General features: G+C 37.4%; 1 protein-coding gene across 1 annotated transcript in view; it reads left to right on the plus strand.

Annotated features, from left to right (window-relative positions):
• Window positions 1-19,779, plus strand: part of LOC143572930 (D-galacturonate reductase-like) — a 47,415-nt gene extending 27,636 nt beyond the window's left edge. The window contains exons 2-4 of the mRNA XM_077057952.1: window positions 8,907-9,150; window positions 9,280-9,462; window positions 19,558-19,779. Of these exons, the coding sequence (XP_076914067.1) occupies window positions 8,907-9,150; window positions 9,280-9,462; window positions 19,558-19,779 (649 nt within the window). The remainder of the gene's footprint in view (window positions 1-8,906; window positions 9,151-9,279; window positions 9,463-19,557) is intronic.

A 19,779-nucleotide genomic window follows, 5' to 3' on the forward strand; every position in this document is an offset into this window, starting at 1 on the left:
GCTTACGATTAGCGAAACTTATGCGATCAACCTCTATTTAAAAGGGTTGAAACCAGAGATTAAACGCCCGGTGAAGATGTTTAAGCCTTAGACCCTACACGAGGCCTATGGCTTAGCAAGAATGCAAAACATTAATAACAAAAATTTGATGAACACTATTACGGGTAAGGGAGGATCAAACAAAACCCAAGAGGCAACATGCATTACACCGCCAAATAATGCAGCCAAGTTACCTCTATTACCGACCCCAAACTCACGGGCCACTGGGGCGGCAACTACCGCAACAATTCACGCTGCCTAACCAGCAAAGAATTGGAACTGAAACGGTCTAAAGGTGAGTGTTTTTGGTGTATCGAAAAGTTTGTATCGGGACATAAATGTGCAAGGCCAAGACATCAGCTGTTTATTATAGAGGTTGACGATGAAGAGGATAAAGAAGGTTTTGTTCCGACCGAAGAGGAAGAACCGGACCCCTAGATATCGATTCACGCCTTGACGGGCTGTCCTCGTACTCAACGATGAGGGTTAGGGGATCAATGGGGACTCGACAACTGCATATCCTTATTGACTCGGGCTCTACACATAACTTTATTGACATTCGATTAGCCAAACGGCTTCAGTGTCTAGTGAAGGACATACCCCCGATTAAGGTAGGGGTTGCAGATGGGAAACAACTTCCATGTAATCAGGTTTGCCCTGAATTTCAGTGGACAATGCAAGGAAAATGGTTCACTACCGAGGTCCTGCTCATTCCGTTAGAAAACTACGATATGATTTTGGGAATTCAATGACTATCTTCATTAGATGATAGTTTGTGGAACTTTCAAAAAATGACTATGAAGTTTAAAATAGATGAGGTGTCTTGTGAACTCAAGGGAATTGAAAGCAACAAGTTCTTAGTATGTCCGGGAGAAAAGATTGGGTCAATATTACACAAGCAAGCAAAAGGAGGGTCTTCACAATTATTTAGTTTGCAATTGATACAGCCCCACGCACCTTGTTTTGAGTCAAAGGTGATATCTGGAGAGGACGATCGCAGGTGGCAGATCCTTTTAACCGAGTCCAGTGACATTTTTCAGACGCTTACTTCTTTACCACCGATACGTAAATTCGACCATCGTATTATTTAAAAGGAGGGTACGACAACGATCAGTCAACGGCCATATCAGTATCCAATGGTACAAAAGCATGTCATCGAGAAAACGACCCAAGAACTTTTGGAAACGGGCATCATACGTAAAGTCAAAGTGACTTTGCAGCACCTGTTGTTTTGGTGAAAACAAAAAGACGGTCAATGGAGGATGTGTATGGACTACCGTGGGTTAAACGAAGCAATAGTGAAAAACAAATTTCCGATTCCTTCAATCGAAGAATTGTTGGACGAGCTAGGGGGCACAACAGTGTTCATCAAACTTGACTTACGCTTGGGGTACCATCAAGTATGTATGTATCAGGAAGACATTCATAAAACAACTTTTTGTACACACGAAGGTCACTACGAGTTTCTTGTAATGCCTTTCGGCCTTACGAATGCTCTAGCAACCTTTCAAGCGCTTATGAATCACATCTTTCAACCACTTTTGAGGAAAGGGGTGTTGGTATTTTTTGACGATATTATGGTTTATAGTAAAGATGTTGAACAACATTTATTTCATCTTAAGCAAGTTCTTCTGTTAATGAGAGAGCACAAGTTGTTCGTGAAGCAATCAAAATGTGTTTTTGGGGGAAAAGCAATTGAGTATTTGGGACACATTATCTCAAGTGAAGGGGTTAGTACCGACCCATCCAAATTCGAAGCAATTAATAATTGGCTGGTACCCAAAACACTAAAAACAGCTCCAGGGATTTTTAGGACTAGCCGGAGACTACCGACGGTTCATTCGGTCCTTTGGTATCAATGCAAAACCATTGACAGACCTATTAAGAAAGGACTCTTTTGGATGGCATGAAGGGACACAACTCGCCTTCGACCAACTCAAATCGGCTTTATCATCAGCCCCTGTTCTCGCTCTACTCAACTTTTCTAAACAATTCATTATTGAAACCGACGCATCCGCTTGTGGTCTAGGAGCTGTATTAATGCAAGAAAAATACCCCATCTCCTTTATTAGCAAGGCGATATCCCCCAAACAACAGGTACTGTCGGTTTACGAGAAGGAGTTATTGGCGATTTTAATGGCGGCAAAGCAGTGGCATTACTATCTGGTGACCGGGAAATTTCTCATACGGACCGACCAACAAAGTTTAAAACATATTTTAACTCAAAAGGTAATGACCCCTCTTCAACATAAATGGCTCGCCAAATTGATGGGTTACGACTACACCATCGACTATAAAAAGGGAAAAGAAAGCATAGCGGCCGACACGTTATCTCGTGTTCATGGGGTGTCACTCTTTACAACTGTTGTAAACTCCTTTGAACCCATTCTCATGCAAAGGTAACTAGATAGTAAAAAAAAATGATGAAAGGCTCCAAGTGGTGGTGAACAGATTAAGGAATGGGGAGGTGATACCCAACTTTAGGTGGAATGGAGAGTGGTTAACCAAAAACAACAAACTGGTAGTTGGTGGTAATAAACAACTTCAATATGACATTGTGAACATATGCCATAACTCACTCATTGGCGGTCATTCTGGATTTCATGCATCAACACAACGAGTGAAAGGTATGTTCTTTTGGAAAGGAATAACTAAAATGGTTCGACAATTCATACGGGCTTGTGACGTGTGCATGCGAGCCAAGCACGAGAATGTGGCGTCGCTGGGTCTTCTACAACCACTACCCATACCGGATACGGTTTTTCCCGACATCTCTATGCATTTTATCAGTGGCCTACCTATGTCTAACGGCAAGGATACAGTTTTGATGGGTGTCGACTGCTTAACAAAATACACCCATTTATGTTACTTCGACACCCATTTTCAGCAAGTGTCGTGGGTCAGGTGTTTCTCGATAATGTATACAAGCTTCATGGGTGTCCAAACTCCATTGTTTCTGACCGAGATCCGAATTCATTAGCACATTTTGGAAAGAATTTTTGGCACTACAGGGTATTGCGGTGAACTTGTCAACGGCCTACCATCCTCAAACTGATGGTCAGACCGAGGTAGTTAACATGTGTTTAGAGGGGTATTTGCGCTGCGTGGTGATGGAACGACCGTATACATGGGCTAAGTGGGTTCAGTTAGCTGAGTGGTGGTACAACACCACCTTTCATTCAACAATCAACATGACACCATTTGAAGCGTTGTACGGGTATCCTCCTCCACTTTATATTCCGTATATTAAAAAAGATGCAGGTAATGGGGAGGTAGACGAGTTTATGACTGGTAAGGAAGCAACCATCCGGCTCTTGAAACAATCCTTAACAAGAGCTCAAAACAGGATGAAACAACAAGCTGATAAGAGGCATTCAGAACGCGAACTCGAGGTGGGTACTTGGGTTTATCTTAAATTGCGTCCTTATATGCAGAATTCTATGCGGGTCCATAAGTACTCCAAACTCGCACCAAAATATTTTGGACCTTTCTTGATAGTGGAAATGTTGGTACATGTTTGTCAGTAGTTCATAGTCTAGTATTTGTTATCGAGTCTGTAATATAGTTAATGGTTTGTTTATGTTTTGTTTTGTAAACTAGCGAAGTTATCAGCAAGTTCGCTATGGCGAACTTGCTGATTTAGCGAGGTTACTGACAACTTCGCCAGTGGCGAAGTTGTCGTGTTTAAATACACTGTTTCAGCCGAAACAGAAGAGAACGTGAGTTAGGGTTTTTGGTTACGCTTTGTTTCGTTTTGTTCTCTGTAACAGTGACTTACTGTCACGTGTTTAGTTATTCAATATAACGTGTTTACCTTATAGCTCGTGTTCATTGTTCGTGTATTCAATCTCTACAATATCTACACTCGTACCTATATACGCAGGGATTCCGCACCTGCGTTGTTAGAGATTTCCCGTGTACGATCCGCGTTCAGGAACCTACAGGAAAAGATAGGTAAAGTGGCCTATCGCTTAGATCTTCCTGATGAAGCACAAATTCATCCGGTGTTCCACGTGCCACTCTTAAAACCGGCTTCCGGGCCACCCGACAAAATTCTGCCCATTCCGACAGACTTTAGGTTATGCTTACAGCCCGAAGAAGTACTCGAAAAGAAGTTTGTCAAGCGTGGTAAAAAGGCAGCAATGAAGGTGCTAATTCGTTGGAAGAATCAGACGACTCAAGAGGCAACTTGGGAGTACCTTGATGAAATGAAGCTGAGATTTCCAAACCTTCTTGATTTCACTTCTTGAGGACAAAACGTGGTTAAGGAGGGAGTATTGTTATGGTTTTTATTATTTGTTTTCCTTTTGGTACTATTTTGTCATTTGTTATTAGTCAAGGGAAGTCCCTTGTAACTTTGATTGGTATTTTATTATGGTTAGTACGTGAATGAAGGAGATCACAGATTTGAATCAATCTCTTCTTCTCCTAGTTTCTCTCTTCTCTGGTCTAACCCTAACAAACGCTAAAGTAACCGGCCCGAAATGGTTAAAAGGAGGAAGAAAGCAGCGCTTAACTTCTGTGAATGTGATGATTAAGTTTTAGGTTAAAACAAGTTTACTATCTGACATTTAAGCCCTCTCTCTTTATCAAGTTTACATAAAAAGTGCAAATCAGTTTGTGTATTATAACAATTAACCCCCTCTGTTTTACTAGTTTACATTTCGGTCTTTAAATTTATACATATAAAGTATAAAATTAGCATTATATGCTTATAAAAAGTATATATATATATATATATATATATATATATATGCTAATATATACATGATATTAAAATTACCGATATATTACCGCGAAAATCGGTATCTCATGTATCGGTTCTTGACCGATATCCGATATTTTTCCACATTAACTGCATAGGTGCTAAGTTTGTTAAAATGGTCCATGGAATATGTTTTTAATGGGTTAAAAGAAAGAATATGTATTAATTACTAATTGATTTGATATTAAATGTTTGATGTTAAATTAAAAACAAAAAGGAGTGAGAGGGAGTTAAATGAATTAAACCATTTCCTTTGGATGAGATGGAGTGAAAAAGAAAAAAATGAGTGATATGAAGTTTATGTAGAGTTAAAAAGGGTTAAAGTATACCTTATGGCCTTATATGTTTTACAAATTAAAATTTTAAAATACAAACCACGATAATAATTCATGATAGTAATTTAACCAATATACACTCACTTTTGTTGCCGAAGTTAAAGCCAATATGTGTTTGGGTATTAACTTCTATGCCTAGCAAAAACTTTGGTTAGCCATACTTAACTATAATTTAAAGTTGAGCTTTTAGTAACACATAGTGTTTTACAAGTTATCATCAATTAAAACAAACTAGGATCTAGTTGTATATAGCTGAATGTGTCAGTGGCGGATCTAGACCATAATCTCAGGGATAACGTTAAAAAAAATTACCGTATTTTATACAATGAAAACGAATTTTTTTTACCGTATTTCATGCAATAACCGAATTTTTTTTACGATATTTCGTACAATAGTTTTTTTTTAACTTGCCTTTGAACCGATATCATCATTTTCTTTTATTTTCCGTTTAAAAAGATTGCTAATAAGACTTTGTTGTTTCATCTTCCAAGTTCCCTAATTTTAGAAGGGATAAAATTTAAACCATAAATCTATAATAAATTTCAATTTACATATAAACCCTAAATCCCTAATCAATTAAAATTTCCAATTTATATTATCCGAATGTCCAACAAACCATAATCAATCATTCAATTGCTACCAATGGGGTGGTGCTCTATTGCCAAAGGCAAAACCTTTAAAACACATGGGTTTGGAGGAGAGGTATTGGGTTCAAATCCTAAAGACAACAAAAATTAAAAGAAGTTCACTATTAAAAAAACATTTAATTGCCCATAAACAATTCGAAATTAACAATTTATATAAACAAATAAACAATTACAATTTTAAGTAGAAGAATACATAAATTGAACAAGTAGAATTCAAATCGTTGACGAGGGAGTGAGGGACTAAAGGAGCACCGAGCGTTGGTTACTCGGTTGCAGCATGCAGGGGGTTGGGCAGTGTGGGGTCGAAGCCACGACTAAATGAAACTTTGTTTATTAAATGTTGATGTCTGACCTAAAACAAATGTTTAAGAATGAAGAAAAAACAAACAAATGGTTTTGTTTAGTTTGTGCTTAAATTTGGTTGTGCTTTAATTAGTTTCGGATTTTAATTTTGTTGGACTTTAAACAAACAAGGGTAACGTTCTATTTTTTCAGGGGTAGCGAAATACGAAAACCGAACAAAGCATATAAAATTTGTACTACCGATGAAAAGTTGAGGGGTAGCGGAGACTACCCCTAATTATATGCTAGGTCCGCCCCTAGAATGTGCTACGCTTGTGTGTGTTGCACAATTTTAGCTTCTTGTATATGAGTTCATGGCCGCAGTACATAAAAAGTTCATTTTAAAACGGTTAAATGGGTTTATATAACGGTTTCAAAAATGCTTTAAATGTCGCGTTGCAAAATATACTTAAAACGGTTTAGAAGCTGGTGTAAAATGGTATCTATAAACAACCTTTCAAAAACCGGTGTAAAATGATACACAAAAACAATGCTTCAAAAACCGTTGTAAAATGGTATTAAAAACAACGCTTCAATACCAAAAAAACAACGCTTATTTGTAGTAAATAAAATATTGAAAAGACGTTGAAAATGATATTAAAAAACAATGTTTCTTTGATTATATAAAAAACAACGCTTCTACACATTTGACTTTAAAAAAAATAAATAAATTATGTTTGCACTAACCAACACATTGTAGCACCCAAAAGCCCAAAATTCAATTTATATACATAAATCATCTTACATTTATAGAAAACTGGTCTAACCTATAAATAAAATCTAAACAAATATTTATTACAATGTTATTTCTACTTCTCAGTATTTGTTCGAAATGTTTTCTGGATAACATCTTTAAAATATTCAAAATCGCATATGCATATTCTTCAACAGTTTTAAGGAAAAAACCCTATTTCCTTCCCTTATCCTAGTAACACTATGTCTATTTTCAGTCTAAAGATAAAAACAACACATGTCAATTCTACTAAATTTAAGAGAATTAGAATATCCATCAAAAATAAGGAAGTCAACTCTAAAATATATGTTAAAATGGATCACTTAGCCGTTTACATGAGACTATAACTTTATTAAAGTATATTTTGGTTCAAGCATTCTATCAAACAATTAGTGTGCACTATAAGTTATATATGAAGCAAACATTAAACGAGTTTTAAGGAACATAATATATGAAAGCTACAATACATAATAAATTCAGTTCGTCTTTAACACAAATTAGTTTATGTGAAAGTTACTTTGCGTGGCTAAATTATAAATCATATTGTATGGGATTAGAAAAAAAAACAGTTTTAACGTTGTTCAAACAGACAATGTTGATCACTAGCATCTCCTTTACATGGTGTAACAATATATAATCCTCATTTAAGCTATTTTTCAAACACTTTGTGCGCATTATGCTTTCCTTTAATTTTATGCTTCTTTCATTATCCAATAATTCCAAAAACAATGTATCACTCTCTTTTTTTAAATATTAATTATCCAAACAAATAAAACTTTAAAAAGCGAAAGAACAAGATACATACCTATAGTGAATTATTGCAGAAAAAGCTTCTTCCTTTAAACATCAAATTTATGTTTTGCAGATGAAGGCAATCACGGAATGGATATGTAGCTACGTAACTAAATCGGTGACGTCAAACAATCAACACGCTCACCATAACGATGGACAAATGCAATATTCCAATTGGTAAACATAAACACAGAATAAATAAATCCTTGCTAAAATTACATAAAGTAAACTAGGATCTACAGTTTTAACATAACAAAATCAAGCCTCATAAACCTAACTAAAATTATAAACACAATCAACGAAGTATGCCTCATTTTAAACAAATTCCGAAAAACACAGATGTAATTTGAAGAATGGAGAGAGAGGGGGGGGGGTATTTAAGAAAGCCATATTTAAATAGGGAAGATATTTTTAAAGAAGGGAAATGAAAGCACTATACATTGGTGGGAGGGAACATCAAAATATTAAACGACTCTAGTTTTCAATAAACAACGCTACTTACAATAAGTTCAATAAACAACATTATTTTTCTCTTATTTACAACGGTATTCAATGGTGGGAGGGAACCTCAAAACATTAAACAACACTAGTTTTCAATAAACAACGCTACTTAACAATAAGCAGCACTAGTTTTCTTCTTATCTACAATGGTGGGAGGGAACCTCAAAACTTTAAATAACGCTAGTTTTCAATAAACAACACTACTTTTCAATAAGTTCAGTAACAACGTTAGTTTTCTTCTTATTTACAACGGATTTAGAAAATTGTTCTTTTTAAAACGGTGGATAACATCTAATTCAACAGTTGACTTTCATACTGTTGTAAAACATTTTTATGACCGGTGTTAATAGATGCTTTTTGTAGTAGTGTGGATAATATTCGGGTGGAATCTGGCTCCTCGAGTACGACCAATTTATCACCCTATGGCCCTACACGCCTGTATATTATAAGAGTTGATTGATCCTTATAAACCTAGTTTATAGTGTATGGTAATTCTCCAAGTAGGCATTCACCCAGGATAGGTAAGACGTGCTATACTGTTATGTGAGTGAATTGTAGAGGGGGGAAGGAGTATTTGAGGGTACTTTTGGGTTGTCTTTTGTAGGTCACATAGGTAATTAAGAGAAGAGAGTGTCATGCCATCGTGATTTTTGGGGTGCTCTGCCTGCATACTCCTACTTGTAATTGTTAAAGCTAAATAAGCTTTACAAACACAATTGAAACAAAGTATAACATTTATTAAACTAATGTAGGAATCTGAGAGTCGAGTATGTAGATTTGTATCTTATACATTTGCCCGTGAAGATAATCCATGAGGAAATCAAAATCCCTGTTCCAAGCAAGTGCATAGCTGCTATTGACATAAAAGCTGTGTGGGAAGGCATGGAGGAGTGTCAAAATCTTGGACGCGCCAAATCGATTGGTGTCAGCAAGTTTTCTGCTAAAAGGATCGAAGAAATTCTTTCGTTTGCCAAAATCCCTCCGGCCGTAAACCAAGTATGCATGATGTATACCGTTAAACCATTTGCTTTATGCTCTTAAGATGGTTTTTTTTTTATTGTAGATAAAAGTCAAATTAAAAATTAGAATGATGGTACTAACTTAATTTTACTTTGATCAAAAAAGGTTGAGATGCACCCAGTTTGGCAACAGAAAAAACTCAATAGCTTTTGCAAAGAGAATGGCATCGCTGTAACTGCTTACTCCCCGTTAGGTACAAGTGGCACTAGTACATGGGGACACTATCGTGTCTTGGAATGTGACGTTCTTCAAGACATTTCCAAGTCCAAAGGAAAGACAGTGGCTCAGGTTTACTTTACTAAATTATTTAGACGTTGTTTAATGACAACTAAGTTATTGACCCGTGTACGACACGGGCGGAAATATAGAAATCGTCGAGTACACACATGTCATTTAAAACGACAAGATGTTTTTGAATACGCTTTTGAGACGACAACATGATTTATAATTACAATTCATATTCATACGGAAAGAAAGTATTGAAAATCATAAACTTACAAAAAATAAAGTTACATAGTAGAATGTAGGGGTGAGCAGAAAACCGAATTAACCGAAGTGAAACCAAATTAACCGAAAAACGAACAGAAAAAACCGAACCGAAAAACCAACATGATTTTTTTTTTTTTTGAAAACCGAATTTTCAGTTATAACAAAAACTTTTTGTTGTTTATATACAACATATATTATAATGGAACTCTAGAACAAGGAGGGCGTTGTAAGTATGATGAATCCAACCTGAAGATCTTACAAGCCTATGCATAGTAACTTGAGAAAAGATGATAAATAAAAAAGTTTCAGACTCACGTATAGAGAATGCAAGAAATAATTATCATATAGTACCAATAATTATTATATAGTACCAACTTTTAGTGGTGACAAATTTTTAAAATTAATACATCTACTACAAATAGCCTTAATAAGTTAGCGAAACATTTAGCATCATCACCTGTATGATGCCTGTGTAATCAACAACCAACATCAGCAAATTGTAAGTAAAAAATACATACACGCACACACATTCATACATACAGAAAGTATCATATCAATCTCTGCCTTTACATGACAGATGTTAGTTATTGCCTAAACATTTAGGTTTTGGAGCTCCTCAAGTGAATTAATGTCCAAATCAACAATATCATCACCCTGACAATACAAATACAATATTATATAACTATATATAACAAATACTCCTATGATGAAAATGCGCATTTATGAAAGAAAGCAAGCACCTTCAATCTTGAAACCATAACATTTCAATTCCTGTCGCTTTTCTTTTTTTTTTACAATAATCTTAACTCATGAATCGACTGTGTCTCATCATCTTTCACAAAAACTTCATACTATTGTTTTATTATTTTCCATGTAGGGCTAAGAATATAAAATCAACCTATCATTAAATAAATTAAACAAATGTATATTCCTAAGCAAAATTATATTAATCAAATGAAGTTAAAAAGAGTAACCTCAACCTGCTCAACACCATTAGCATCCTTCCACACCCTATAAGGTATTTGTTGGCGAGCTGCTCGGTTTCTACTTTCTAAACCCTATTCAGTATTAGGTGAGTCAATCCTAACCCTAACCTGATGCCCATGAATAATGCTATATTTATTCATTTCTTGATTTGAAAAAAAAGAGCTAGAAAATGAAGAAACCCTAACCTGGTGCCCATGAATAATGTTATGTTTGTTAAAAATCATGTACCTGATTGAAATAAAAAGAATGAATATCAGTAAAATAACAAATACAAGTAAGAAAATATGAAACTTATGCAGCAACAATGTAAGCAACATAAATCATTGGCTAATTGATCGATGACCAGAAGATTGAATTTAGGGTTTGGAAAAGTAAAAGAATAGAGGCAATAAGAACCATTACCTGTTTGTTAATTGAATGACTTGGAAGAGACTAAGAATTGATGGTGGGCATCACGATTTAAGGAAAAAGATGTTGTGAATGGGAGTTATAGGAAGAAGAAGAAGAAGAATCAGCGTGAGAAAAGGAGTGGGAGCATAGAGAGAAACCGCACTGTTACTGTTATGTTATAATGCTGAGATTTAATTTCAGAGAATTTCTAGGGTTAGAATTTAGGGGAAAGAAAAACAGTTACAAAGGTATTTTGAATTTAATTTTGACTTATTTAAATGATAATAACTTCTAAGGTTGTAAGATATATATGAAAATTAGTGAATGGAACCAATAAGAATTGATTTTGAATTATTTAAATGATAACAAATTCTAAGATTGTAAGATATATATGGAAATTAGTGAATGGAACCAATAAGAATTGGTTAAAATGAATTTTTTTAATGAATATATAGATATAGATTGATACATAATTAATACAGCCAAAAACTAATAAAATGTATTATCGCTTAACTGCCCGCCCATTCTCATTCACTATCAATAATATATATACAAGCATATAACCATAAATAATGCTAATTATATTTAGGAGATATACATGGAAAATATATTCTATACAATTATTCTATTCTCCCCTTAATCTAAGTTGTAGCTAGTGCCGCAGATACTTAGAGTGGCTCAAAAATCTTCAAAGAGTGCATGCATGCATGAGTCCCTATGTAAATGTGTCAGCGAACAGATAACATGAGTGGACATGGGGTACTCGAATATGACCTTGGTTAACCTTTTCCCGGACAAAATGAATTTCCATTTCAATGTGTTTGGTACATTGATGTTGTACTGACTTTCCCGAGAGATAGATAGTAGTAACATTGTCACAATATGCTACGAAAGCACGAGAGGGCGACCGACCTAATTCAAGCAACATGTTGTGTATCCAACAAATTTCAACCATAGCATTGGCAAAACCACGATATTTGGCCTCGGCACTAGAGCGACAGATGGTGTACGGTGTTATGGAGGACCAAGATATTTAATTGACGCCAAGGTAGACACAATAACATGAAGTAGAATGACGAGTGTTGGGGCAACCTGCCAAATTGGCGTTGGTGTAAGAAATTAGTGATGATAGAGTGCCCTTAGCCTATCGTAAAATGCGCCAAAGGGCGCTCATGTTCTCAGTGCGTGATGCATGTATGTACATGCAAATTTGTTGCATTACGTAGGATATGTCCGGATGTGTAAGATCAAGTACTGAAGCGCACCTGCTAGTTGGCAATATATGGTGGGATCATCAACTAAATATCCGACATTGGCCCCTAGTTTGCCGACGGTGTCGATGGGAGTGTGAACCAGGTTACATTGTGTTATATTGGCACGATGAAGGATGTTCGAAGCATAGGCGGACTGAGACAGAAACATCCCATTTGGGTCTCTAGATACTGAGAGACCAAAATAACTCAAAGACCCAAGGTCCTTTATTGCAAACTCACTAGAAATATGTATCAAAATCTGGTCTTTGAGAGCAATTGAGGAAGTAGTGAGAATAATATTGTCCACGTATAAAACAGGTAAGCTATGTCATGGCCATGTGTGTATATAAATAAAGAGTGATCACGAAACCCCAAAGTGGTGACATAATTTGTAAACTGTTGATACCATGCCCGAGGGCCTATTTTAAGTTATAGAAAGATTTTTTTAGATGACACGAATAATAAAGTAAATAAGGATGTCAAAAACCCATAGGCTGGTGCATATAAGTTGTTCCAGAGAGGTTTCCATGTAAGAATACATTCTTCACATCTAACTGACTGATATCCAACCATGAAACTAGGCATGCTTAAGATGGTACAAATGGTTGTCGGTTTCACAAGTGGGCTAAATGTCTCATCACAATCAATACCTACCTGTTGAGACCTGCCATCACAAACAAGACGAGCCTTTTAACATTCAATAGTAACGTCTAATTTGGTTTTATGTTTAAAAATCCACATGCACCAAACCACATTCATGTTCGGTTGACAAGGAACCAACTCCCAAGTCTCATTTACAATAAGAGCATTGGACTAGCATGTGATGGCACGTGTCCGAATAGGGCTGGCTGTGGCATCGTGAGGGTTACGAGGAAGTGGTTCAAGTGTACTATGCGTCTGAAGATTAAAATAGGTGGTCATGGTACGAGTCGGAGATGGGATTGGTGTGGAGCTATCGACAACAGATGGTGTGGCTATGGTGGTAGCAAAGGCGGTTTGAGTGGGTTGTTTGGTAGGTATATGTGAGGGTGTGGGTGTGGAAAGAGGTGAAGTTGGAGTGGATGGTGGGGTACTGTGACCATTGCCTAGAGGAAAGGATGGTGGGGTATTAATTTGGGGTGTTGAGAATGATGTAGTTTGGGCTGGAGATGAAGGTATAGGAGTGTTGTGGGCTAGGAGTTGTATACGAGTATTTTTTGTTCATGAGAAAACCCAACAAATAATACTCTATATGGGTTTATTTATTATTTATTAATAATAAAGAAAAAAAGAAAATAAATATATTGTCATTGATTTGCTTGTTCACAGATGAAAAGCAAAAGGGGAATTAAGTTTTTCTTTTGGTCTTATATGGGCTTTGGTCAAAACAATTGTGTGGGCTTTGACTACGTAAGGAACAAGAAAGAATCAAAATATATAAAGGTTTCCTTTGATATTTGGGTTTGATCCTTATTCGGTCGACACAAGAAACGAAAAAGAGAGAATAAGTTTTTGTGGTTGCCTCTTCCACTGGTCTGTCGATCCAACATAATACGAAGAGAAGGAAATTGGTGGTTCAAGTTTTTGTTGCTTTGTGAAGATAAGAGACGTGTCAGAGATCGATTTATTCTCTCATTGGTGATACCTGTTACTTGTTTACCTCTTTTGTATTTGGTTCCATATACTTGAAGATTGTTTGTACCAATTATATGATGATTTGTGTATGCCTCTAGTTTTACCTAGAGAAGGCTTTGTATTGCTATTGTTAGTGATAGTGGATTTGAAGCGGCTCTAGTAGTCCCGTGGTTTTTACTCTCGCCTTGAGAGGTTTTCCACGCTAAAATTTTTGTGTCCCTTGTTACTTTTAGATTACCTATTTGTTTGCATCCTCATTGGTTCAATCGGGTCGAGAAAAAGTTTATCCAAACGAAGATTAATTCCGCAATTTTTGTTTACCGTTGGTGGCTAGGTGGTCGTTTTTCCCAACAGAAAGAGGGGGGGGGCTGAGTTTGTGCGTTGGTGGTTGAGATTTGGGTCATAGAGGATGGCATTGCATTTGTGGATTGAATGTTATGAGAAGGAGTTGGACTAGGGGCTATCCACATTAAAGGAGATGCGTTAGATGGAAGATTGGCTTGTAGAAAATCATAGGAAGGAGAGGGACTATGTAGGGTGGCATGTGAGGCCCCGTATCCGGCAACTCTACTTTAGCATTGGATTTACTCATAAACTCAGTTCAACATAGCGGAAACACATACAATTTGCAATAAAAACTAAAACTTTACATTTAACTTCTATCTCTACTCTAATCTTCGATATGGGTAGCCTCATACGTACTTCAAGCTCACCACATCATCCACGATACCTGCATGCATATTGAGTTTACTAGCGACACTTACTAATCAAAGTTTGGTCGTTCATTATAAAGTCCGTGACCTTCTTTCACTTATAGGCTAGATCTAAAAGCCTATTAATTTTCATAACAAATAGAGCTCATTTGAACAATCTTTGTGCAAGAACTTACCTTGAATCGAAACCGTAAACTTGGTTCTTGCTTAAGCTTTTAACTTGATGAATCCTTGATCTTTTGATGTAGACGAGTGAGAAACAAGCTCAATTCCTTGCTTCTCTCAAATCCAAAAATGGTAGGTGGAGTGTCTGTGTTTTGAGGTGTTGTGATATGGATGAAATGAGGGTGTTGGTGGGTTTAGGTAGGGTTTTAGGCTTTTAAACGCAAAGTCCATAGGCTCTCCAAGCCCATATTCATTTCTATAGGTTCATATTCAATGTAAAGAGCACTCTTTAATTATCTAACCAAATAATAATTAACTTTTTTTACTAATAAACTCTCATTTTATTATTTTTTGAAAATCGGGTCGCTACATGGCAAAAGGAAATATGGCTTCATCAAAGACAATGTGTGCCCATTCTCATTCATTATCAATAAAATAGATACAAGTATATAGTGGTAATAATGCCAATGATTTAGGAGATAACATGGCAAATCTGTTCTGTACAATTATTCTATTTTTTCTATACAGTTATTTTATTCTAACGGGGGCAGTCGGTGACGGGTGGTGGTACACAATAAAACTCATAAGTCGGTGGCTATGGCGGTGGCGGTGGCGGCGGCGAACGGCGGAAGTCGGTGGAGGGAGGTAGTGGTGGCAAAGGTGGCAGTCAATAGCAGGTGGGGGTGGGCGATGACCGGTGGTGGTGACATATGCAACTGGTGTTTGCGAGCGACATCGTCGCTGGGTGGCCAGAGGTTAATGGTTGCTGCAGCCGGTGACGTGGCAACCGTGTTGGTTGGTAGCGGGCGGCGGTGGATTCGACCGGCATGTTGAATAGTGCGGCGGCGGATTGGGTCAGGTGGTAGAGACCGGGTGTATTTACGACATTCGAAAACAATCCCATGAAATCCTTCAAAGCATTAGAGGAATTTGAATTCCATCAATTGTGGTATTTGGTTGGAATCAATTCCAATTCCAAATCCTTTAACTAGCCAACCAAACACACTAAGGAATGGAATTTAGATTCCAATTCTATTGAAATCCTTTGGATTCCATCCAACCAAACAGGGCATTAGCTTGTTATTCCCAATATATATATATATATATATATATATATATATAGGGTTTGGATCAAATACACATTAAATTAACGTACTAACGGTGAAAATCAAGTAGTGTAATTACACTATGATGTAATTACATAATTACACTACTTTTATATATAGTTACACTACTTAATTATCACATTTAGCATATTAATTTAATTTGTATATTAACTTTCTTTATATATATATATATATATATATTATTGTAGAAGACAAGTCTAAGTTAAAAATCAAAATGGTGGTACTAACTTCATTTTACTTGATTTAAAGGTTGAGATGAACCCAGTCAGGCAACAGAGAAAACTCAATAGATTTTGCAAAGAGAATGACATCGTTGTAACTGCTTACTCGCCGTTAGGTATGTTAGGTATTGAACAGAGTCGGTACGCAGCGGAAACACAAACACACACACACAAACGAAAGCAATAAATAAGAAACACGGGATTTTACGTGGTTTGGTCAAGGCGACCTACGTCCACGGGCTGCAACTAGGGTATTTTATTAAGCACAGTACAAAGATTACAATACATGACTATGGCATATATATAGAGAACAATTAGGTTAAGTGACTTAGAGACCAAGAAAACGTCAAATGGGCTTTACTCCATAATTAAATGGGCCGCCCCTTTTGTCTTCTAATCGTCAACCAACGAACCCGGCCCAAAGGCCTTCACTAATCCTAACAATCTCCCACTTGAAGGCCTTGCGACAAACTCCAGCCCGCCATTCAAGTACAAAGCAACCCGGTCATTAGTAATATCAGTAATCTTTATTGTCAAGTCTTCTAAGCTTCCAGTTCCCATAAACAAGCTAAGACTTACCTCTAGTTGCAGCAACTCCCTTCAACATCAAGTACCAAAAGGGCCAGTTGAAGCTCCACCAAGCTCCAACTCATCAGCCAAAACTGATATGTTCTCTATCTCAACTGATACGCACGATCCACCAGTTCCAGAGATAATCCGAGAACCACTACCACTCTCCTTTTTTAGTAAGAGTTCCCTAGGAGAGATTTTATCAATCGGAATAACGGTCTTCAAAACCCAACATTGTTTTGTAACTATTCCCGGAACACAAACCGCGCTCCCACTGTCACCAAACCCCTTACCTGTTTTAGACCTCCGACCCCGCTCAGCTTGAATCACCTTGGCACAAGGCTCCACTCTTGCAAATTGAACCTTATTTTGCCCCTTCGACTCAGCGAACCCGACTTTGTTTTGAGGGACGGTCATACTTCCCTCAGTAGGCACTTCCACCATGTATAATGAACCACACTTGTTTCCACGAGCAATAACCAGACTACCTTTAGTTACCCTCCATTTACCTCCACCGAACTTTACTTCCATGCCTAGTTCATCCAGTTGACTAACAAAAATAAGCCTTCTCTTCAACGATGGAATAACCCTAACATTCTTCAAGTTCCAAACGGTTCCCAATGGAGTTACCAAATTAACGTCCCCCATGCCCGTAACATTAAGAACATCACCATTAGCAATACGTACCTTCCCAAAGTTACCAACCTTTAGATTCACCATTGTTTCCCCGCTGTGCGTAGCGTGAAACGAAGATCCGGAATCCATGACCCAAGAGTCCACCATGCTATCAACACTACAAAATAATGCCTCGTCATCACTGACGCCTTCATTAACCTGTTCAGCAGTGTTCACCTCAGCAGCCTTTCCCTGTAATCTATTTGGACAATCACTCTTAACATGTCCAACTTCATTACACCTCCAGCACTTCACATTCTTCCGAGTTCTAGATGAACTCCTCCCTCAACTCCCACTGCTCCTGTTATTTTCCCTTCCCCTGCCTGCATAAAACATATCAGAAGATGATCCGCCACTCGTGCTTTTCCGGCGAACGTCTTCACCCAACACAATGTCTCGGACCCCCTCAAATGTCAAACCATCGGCCCCCGCAGAACTAGTAATGGCCGTTACAGTTCCAGACCAACTCTCAGGCAGAGAAGATAACAATATAATAGCTTGAGTCTCATTATCCAACTTCATACCCACAGAAGCTAACCTGGACATAATTGAGTTGAAATTATTAATGTGACCCGTGACTGAACTTCCCTCATGCATCCTTGTCATAAACAATTCCCTCATCAAAAACACCTTATTGGCCACAGACGGTTTTTCATACATATTTGACAGAGCTGTCATCATACCACGAGCCGTGGTTTCTTTCATGATATTATAAGCAACGCCCCTCGTCAAAGCCAATGTAATTTTACCTCTAGCCTTCTTGTCCTTTGAGTTCCAAATTGCTTCATCGGCTTTATCCATATTATCCGGCTTTTCCTCCAATACCATATCCAAATCATGTTCCCCAAGTAACGCCTTATTTGCATTTTCCACCATACAAAATCAGTCCCGTCAAACTTGTCGATTCGAACCTTCCCGTCTTCAGACATCACAAACGAGAAAACAGAGAAAAAACCAATAAACAAAACTCTAACCAAAAAAAAAAAAAACCTGAAACCCGAAACCTTTCTTGTAACCCGAAAATCCTGTCAACAAATACCCCAAACCACGCAATCAAAGCAAACCCGGATAACAAACCGAATCTGAACACCCAACCTTCGATTCTAGTTCGGATACAAGAAGCAGCCGAAACTACTTCTTACTTCGATTAACAGTTGCGCGACAGCAACAAACGGCAGTGGCTGAGCGACGGTGGTGGTTAATAGTATTTTCCGGCAGTGGCGCAAAACCGGTGGCAGCGTTCCGATCGGCTAAGAAGAGACAGTGACTTCAAGGGTTGTTAAACCCTAATCGCTATACAAGAAAAAATACGGCTTCTGTTCTTTTTTCTTTTGTTTACGTCGGATATCACAGCCACAAACCCAAAAAACAAAATACAAACCCTATTTTGTTTTATATGACTTGCTTTTCTTTCTTGCAAATCACGATAAAATCACAAAAAACCAAACCTTTTGACATAGTGAATTAATTATCTTGAACTCCTCGGGATACGTGCGACACCAAGAAAAAAAAAATGCAAAGGATTACGAATAGGATTTACAAACCGGAAATAATTCTTCTTTCGTCTCAGTGCACCCGTGGATGTTAATGAATCTTCGGCTCTGATGCCACTTGTTAGGTATTGAACAGAGTCGGTACGCAGCGGAAACACAAACACACATGCACAAACGAAAGCAATAAATAAGAAACACGGGATTTTACGTGGTTCGGTCAAGGCGACCTACGTCCACGGGCTGCAACTAGGGTATTTTATTAAGCACAGTACAAATATTACAATACATGACTATGGCATATATATATATAGAGAACAATTAGGTTAAGTGACTTAGGGACCAAGAAAACGTCAAATGGGCTTTCCTCCATAATTAAATGGGCCGCCCCTTTTGTCTTCTAATCGTCAACCAACGAACCCGGCCCAAAGGCCTTCACTAATCCTAACAAGGTACAAGTGGCATTAGTACATGGGGACACAACCGTGTCAGGGGATGTGATGTTCTTCAAGATATTGCCAAGTCCAAAGGGAAGACAGTGGCTCAGGTTCACTTTCTTTTAGTCAAACTGTGTTTGTTTAATGACAATACAATATTTATTATGAAGTCAAAAACCATTAGTTTCGCATCGAATGTCTTTACTACGATAACGGTAGCCCATGTATTGATGCTGTAGTATTGACATGCAGATTTCTCTAAGATGGTTATATGAGCAAGGTGTAATTATTGCAGTTAAGAGCTTCAACACAGAACGGATGAAGCAAAACCTTGACATCTTTGGTTGGTCTTTGACCGAGGTGGAGTTGAACAAAATTGACCAAGTTCCTCAGCACATGGGTGTTTATTTAAATAAAAGAATTGTGATTGAGCATAACGATGTATTGGCTGAGATAGATGCAGAGCTTGATTGA

This window comes from Bidens hawaiensis, unplaced genomic scaffold, assembly GCF_021521415.1.
Source record: "Bidens hawaiensis isolate Kalapana, Puna unplaced genomic scaffold, B.hawaiensis_p1.1 tig00026176_1, whole genome shotgun sequence".
In the NCBI taxonomy this organism is placed as follows: Eukaryota; Viridiplantae; Streptophyta; class Magnoliopsida; order Asterales; family Asteraceae; genus Bidens; species Bidens hawaiensis.